We start from the raw sequence: 7,599 nt of genomic DNA on the forward strand, positions 1-7,599 counted from the left end.
GGGGATGTGCAAATTCAACAACGATAAATAAGTTATTTTCGAGTCAAAAAAGATTGGTTGCGTATCTATTTCAGAAGAACTTTTTTATATCAAATATAAACATTTTCAATGAGAGTATTATTTAACAATATTTGAAATTAATTCATATAAATCCTGTCTATATATATATATATATAATTGTTCATAATATTATTTTTACTTCTGACGATCACTTGCAAGTTGCAACAAACTCTTACATTTTCCAAAAACAACATTTCGTCTAGGCATAATAACAAACTATTAATTAACACTTTATTAATTAAAGATAAATTTGTAGAAAGAAATTTTTGTTTTTATGGTCCTCTCCATTGGAATAAACTGCCTTACTATATTAAATCTAATGTAATTTATAATTCTTTCAAAAAACAATTGAAAACATATTTTTTATGCTGTTCATAACGTAAATTGTTTTATTTTATTTCATAATTATAATATTGACTCAATTTCTCTTTTTTTTGTTATCCCTAATTTTTAATTTCACTTCAATTATCCTAGATATATATGTATTGCTTAATTTTTCAGTTGATATTTTTATTCTTGGTTATGTGTAAATTCTGTTGAACTAGTTGAGATTTATTCTGTTCACGAGGCCATCCATAAATTAGTATTTTATTGCTAGGATGAACCTTTTTACTGTTGTAAATAAAACCGTTCAAAAAAAAAAATAAAATAAAAGAAAATAAATGACAATTTTTTTCAAATTTAAATTTGTTTTCAAGCTTAATTTGTCATAAACTTAAAAAAATTGATGAATTTAATCGTGTTTTTAAAATTCTCTTTTGATTATTAATTATTACTTATTTATTAAGAACCAAAATTAGCATAATATAATAAAAAATGTTGACAGAAAAACCATTTTTAGCCACTTTCTAGCAAAACCAACCCCATGTCATTTACGTCATCTTGCTACATATCTTTAGCGTCATGGAGTAACAGCTCTGAAATTCTTCCTTAAAGTTGAGTGTAACATTTCCACCATTCACGACAAGGCAGACAGTGTTAGCAGTTTTACATTAATTTACATTGTAATAAATATAAAAGTTTTGATGATTATTCCTTTCATCCATGTTAGTTTCAAATGTTTTTAATAAATTTAAATGTTAATAAAAAAAATATCTAAAGATAGATGAAAATATTTAAAAAAATGTTTTTACCATTGCAACATAGACCACGGCGTTTGAGGTGTGTTTGGTTGGAGCGGTTAATAACCGAGCAGAAAATGCATTTTGATTGAATGAAATTTTCAGCTTTTGTTTGTTTCGTCAATACACATAGGCTGTACGCTGTCAATTCTTCTTCATCTACAATTATTTTGAGTTTAATATTAAAATTAATTACTTTTTTTGGTATGTTTGAAATTTTTTTTATAGATTTTATTTAAACCTATAATTTAAAAAAAAATTTTAGACTTAGGGCACATTTCGTTGTTGTAAACATTTAAAAAAAGAAAACGGTTAGTTTGATGTTTTTTATAATGCGTTTTGGAGAAAATCAAGTTCAGTGAAAATAAAACGATAGTGCATTTCGCCAGCCCCTAACTTGAAAAATTGAAACTGAAATTAGGTGTGGAGTTACTGCTGGTTAGTACTGGTTAGTGCCGTATTTATTTTCGTTAGTGCTGGAGCACAGTTGGAAGGGCTCGGATATGCTAGCCACCCAAATGGCGCCGATACGTTTGTGCTTGAATATCCTTCCATTATGAACTCTAAAAAACAATTGAACGTTCAAACTTATTAATATTTAAAAGATTTTGAACGAGATGAGATCACCAATCAGTATCGAACATTTCCATTAGATTTGGAACATTTCAAGTACAAATATCTCCTTGACAAACACAAAATTTATTTGCGAGGAACGTTTCTATGTTGAACGATCAACACATTGAAAATCTTTGCTGGAAAAATATCCGGTATACACCAAGCCTCACCCAATATCAAATGTTCAAGGATATGCAACTATTTTACTATGAATACGTTTCGAATAGAAATATAATAAAACATATGATTTTATTAATAAAAATCAGGATGATGCATTATACATCAATTCAGAGTGTCATAAATATATGTTTATAGGTGAGGGAGATATTTAATTTTGTATGGGACAATAAATCACAACGACTCATTTTATGAGAGCATGGCAGCCAGCAGAAATCTCAAAGTACCGTACTTTTGTGGTATATTTCTGCACGATGAGTGCGCATTATGCAACGAGAAATTTGAAGAAAGTATGATGGTGCACGAGTTGTCATGCGCTCATATCTTCCATTTCAAGTGATCCTATTTTTTGTTTGAAAAAAATTCATCTTGTCCAATATGCAGGAAAGAAGTTGCAGTCTTTAAAACCATTAATTTAGATCGAGAAGTGAACATTATTTTAGAAGGTTTCAATTTCAAATACTTAAGCTACATGCTAACAATGGTTTCAAATGTCACTACCACATGATTTTCAATAAATCTGATTCATAGTTCAATATTTCTATCTAAACAAAAATTTATATTAATCAATACTCATTTCGTTATTGATGACTTTTTTATGCTAAAAAATGTTCATTAATACCTTTTAATTAACAAGTGTTTAAAAGATTTTTAATATTTTTTAGAACCTAATAAAAAAAATAAATTATTAACTATTATAAAATTAGTCCTGTTACTAGAATTTATTGTTTCATCTTCACTTAATTGTTTACATGTAGGAACAACACATAAATATAAATGTATTATAAACATATATTGATAAATAACAAAAATTAAGTATTTGTAAAAATTTGAAAGGTGCTTGTTTGTTACTCCAGAATTTTTGGTTTTGTAGAAAAATCAAATGCTTCAATTACTTTTTCAAATATGATTGAGTAGTAATAAGAATCAGTCAATAGTGCATTTAATGTGATTTGATTCTATAGATAAAATGAAACGTGTGACGCAATATTTGTTAGTGAATGCAGATTCCAATGCCTGTTATTAGTGATGATAAGTTGCGTTTTTTAAACAGAAAATTAGTTTAAAATTGAAACTATGAAATTTTCAAAACCATCTGATTGTTAATGTTAATAAAAGTAGCTAATGTATTGTTAAGAATTATACATTAGAAGCAATTTGGTTAAAAGCAGTCAATTCCTTCGCTAATCTTAATGTTTTAACTTTTTGTTTTGAAAATCAAATGAGAAATGAAATTTTTTCAAAAATTTCATTGGAAACAAAATCAATCTTTTATAATATAATATGCACGACCATTGACCCAACGTAATAAAAAAATTCTTTAGTCATAGTGGTGACAGTGGAACTATTTTAAATTTGATAAAATTTCATTGACAATTTTTGAAAAACGACCTTAAATCAAAAATCTAAAGACTCAAAATTTATTTTATAATCAATACTGGACATCATCAGGTTTAGATTCTCATATTTATTATTTTGTTGGTGCGTATATATGAGAGTGAATGGTTGCTCAGGTGAATTAATATATAGGTGTTTTGGACAATTTTGGACTAACCCTACCCCATGTCATCTGCGTTATCTTGAGACATATTTTCGGCATTCTGGTAGTAACAGCTCTGAAATTTGTCCAAAAAGTTGAATAACATTTTCACCTTTCACGACAAGGCAGACAAATTATACTAAAACTGAATATTCTAAAATAAATTCAAAGCAGCAACAGAACAACAGTAACGAAATTTTAAAAAAATAAACTGTTCAAAATATCAACAATTACCAAAACGACCAAAACCAAACACTAACCAACTTACCAACAGACAATCTCACAAACTCTAAAACTAAACAGAAAACTACACCGAAAACTAAACAAAACAATTGTCCAAAACACCTATATATTAATTTACCTGAGCAACCATTCACTCTCATATATACGCACTATACTCGCGCAAAACTATTCACATAAACAAATTCACATAACATTTTACCAGCATTCATACAAAACAAATACACATAACATTCCACCAGCATTCATACAAAACCATATCACATAACATTCCACTAGTATGCATACAAAACCAATTCACATAACATTCCACCAGTATTCATACAAAACCAATTCACATAACATTCCACCAGCATTCATACCAGACAACTTCATACGACAAGCGCGCCAAGCAAAACACACGCACATGAAACATTTATTCATATACGCATGCCAAACAAACTTCACATTATAATTATTATAATTATATTATATCTGTCTCAGTAATTATTAAAGTTGACTGGTTGATTATTTCTTGACACCAACTCTCCACAATTATTTTACCTAGCTAACTTTATATAACATAACATAAACATAACATAAACAGAAAATAGAGAGGCGCGAACTGACGTTCCTATGCCTCCAGCAAATGAAAAGCTTCCATTGTATTTTAAAAATAATAAAATAAATAAATAAAGTAAAATAAAATACAGTTGGATGAAAATAAAGATTGTTAATGATAAATGTCTATATATACATATATATATATTTGTACATACATACACATATATACACACACTCACACACGCATCAGCCCACACACACACATTAACCACAAAGATGTCAAAGATAATATAAATATATAAACTATGACATTTACCAAGCGAGGATCTCCAGTTGAACATCATGTCCGTAGAATTCATATGTCGATCCAACTTCATTTTAAATGTTTCAACATCTTTAGCCATCACAATGTCCGCATCCAAGCCGTTCCATAACTCAACCACCCTATTGGAAAAACAAAATTTCCTATGATTCGTGTTAAAACTATGAGTAGACAACTTGAACGGATGACCCCTGGTGTGATCATCTTTAGGTTTTTTTTAACACAGAATAACACGATGATAATACGCTGTTTCTAGTTATGTTGAAAACTGTGATAAGATCAACTCTGATTCGTCAATACCTCAGTGTGGGAAGATCGAGGAGTCTTAATCTCTGCTCATAATAGAGTCCAATACAATCTTTCACCATTCTTGTGGCCCTCTTCTGAATCCGTTCAACGACCCATTTATCCACATTCACCCCAAGCTCCCATTTTACACACCACCCATAAAAAAATCCAGACATGCCTGAAGGGCCTCCATATCATCATTAGAAGAGATACACTTGAACAATTTAGCGTCATCAGCATATAGATACATCCCAACATTAGAATCATTCTTACATAAATAACAAATATCATTCACATAAATAACAAACAAAATTGGTCCCAACACACTGCCCTGTGGAACCCCACTAATCACTTTAAAATTATCAGACAGACTTCAATTCACACACACTGCAAATTTTCTACCACTAAGATAATCAGAAATTCAATCCACCACAATCCCATTCACACCATATTCGCATAACTTTTTAATTAACTTGTGATGAGGAACTTTATTGAATGCTTTTTCAAAGTCTGTATAAATCACATTAATTTCCTTGCCTTCATCAATCGCAACACTCCAGTCATCTACCATTTTTAGCAACTGCATCGCCGCTGATTTATGTGGCATAAACCCAAACTGTCTAAAATCAAATAAATTATTGCTAATAAAATGAGACATAAGATTATCTTTGACCAATGTTTCCATCACCTTACAACAAACAACAAAGAGATATTGGTCTTATTAATGAAATATTAGAGAGATTTAATATGTCATTAATGAGATATTAATGACATATTAAATAAGCTACATAAAAAATGTGCAATCTCTTCACTACATTCATATAATACTCTGTTGAATAATTTGTCTGGCCCAGCTGATTTATACTTATTAATTTTTTTAAGTTTAGATAAAACTTCCTTAACTGTAACAGTTATATCGTCCACCGATGAAGTATCAATAAAATACCTATTACCCATATTAGTATCATTAACATCATTCCCAGATAAATTGAATACACTATAAAAGTTTTGCCCAAATAAATTAGCCTTTTCAGTGTCATCATAAACATTCAAAACCTTGCCCTGACCATCCAACTTATGAAGGACATCAATATCCCCTTTATTTTTTCTGGTTTTATTAATGTGCTGCCAGAAAACTTTTGGATTGTCTTTTATTTTTCTTGAAAAATTAATCATAAAATTAGTATTAAATTGAAAAATATTTTTTTAATATCAGATTTTGTTTTTTTATATTCATTAAAGATTTAACAACTTTTAGAATGACATATTTTTTCCATAATCTATTGTTATATTGAATCAGATTTATTAGGTTTCTGGGAAATTTTAATGCAAATCCATTATTGTGACACCCAACATCAATTAAAGGAATAAATTTATTTGTAGCATCGTTCAGTACAGTACAGAAGTACCTCCAGGCTTCATTGAGTTTCACAACATTATAAACTTGTTTAAATACACACATTTCTTTACTTAATTCAGTTCTGACGTAAACTCTCATCTTATCATACTCACCTTTGTTAAAATTATATTTTTGCTTGGCACGTTTTTTAACTAAATTCCAAGTATGTCTCAATATGAAGACCAGAACAATATGATCGCTATTCCCAATTGGGGAGTTATAATCGATGTTGGCAACCACATCCTTGTCATGAACCAGAAACAAGTCAAATATATTGAATTTTTGTGAAGTACGAAACCTAGTAGCTTTAGAAACCAGCTGATGTTAATACAGATCCCTTACACAATTCAAAAACCTAGATTCCATGCTCCTAACACCTCCTGGTGTTGAAACTAAGTCCCAGCCAATATTAGGTAAATAAAAATCACCCACGTAAATTTTTAGTCCCTTAATTTTCGAAAACTTTTTCAATAGAACAAGTAAGTTACTATTGTTATTGAGATCAGAATTAGGACTTCTGTAAACCAAAAAAAAATTTAGATCTTCTGTATATCCCGATAATTGAACACAAATATATTCTTTAAATCCAACAGAAAGATCCATAGTACAAAAACTCAGGTACGACTTAACATCAATCAATCAATCAATTCAATCAATCAATTAGCTTATAAAGCGCTATTTCCGCGATGTTCAACAGCGCTCCTCAATGAATTTTGAAAACAGATGGGTCTTGAGATCCGCTCTGAACTTCGCAAGTGATGGAGAAATAGTTAGAGAAGTAGGTAGAGAGTTCCAGAGAAAAGGACCAGAAAAAGCAAAAGCAGATTTGGCAAAAGAGTGTTTAACACGAGTTAAGAAAAAGCGAGAAGAAGAAGACGATCGTAAACCGGGGCGTTTAGGTTCAATTAATATATCTGATAAGTACTTAGGAAATAATTTAGATTGAGACTTATACATGAACGTGCAAATTTTAAAAATTATTCTATATTTTATAGGTAGCCAGTGCAAGAGAACAAGATATGGAGATATATGAGAAAAGAAAGGGGCACGAGCAACTAGACGAGCAGCAGAGTTAAAAGCTTTACTTAAAGGATAGAGTATAGAGTCAGGAAGACCATAGTAGAGCGAGTTACAATAATCAATCCTAGATAAGACTAACGAAGTAACAAGAAGGAGAAGAGTAGGATCATCAAGAAAAGGCAAAAGTTTTTTTATTCTACGTAGATGANAGTAAGAGCTTCTAGCAACACAATTAATCTGAGAAGAGAGAGACATAGTAGAATCAAAGATAAAA

At 29.8% G+C, this 7,599-nt stretch overlaps 1 protein-coding gene across 1 annotated transcript in view; it reads left to right on the plus strand.

The window, feature by feature from the left end:
- Positions 1-6,470: 6,470 nt before the first annotated feature.
- The window catches only part of HELRODRAFT_172632 (hypothetical protein), a gene marked incomplete at both ends in the record, with an annotated part of 1,385 nt that continues 256 nt past the window's right edge, over positions 6,471-7,599 (plus strand). Inside the window, 3 exons of the mRNA XM_009019296.1 lie at positions 6,471-6,569; positions 6,780-6,784; positions 7,029-7,204. Coding sequence (XP_009017544.1) covers positions 6,471-6,569; positions 6,780-6,784; positions 7,029-7,204 — 280 coding nt within the window. The remainder of the gene's footprint in view (positions 6,570-6,779; positions 6,785-7,028; positions 7,205-7,599) is intronic.

Source organism: Helobdella robusta (assembly GCF_000326865.2).
Source record: "Helobdella robusta unplaced genomic scaffold HELROscaffold_24, whole genome shotgun sequence".
NCBI classification, from domain to species: Eukaryota; Metazoa; Annelida; class Clitellata; order Rhynchobdellida; family Glossiphoniidae; genus Helobdella; species Helobdella robusta.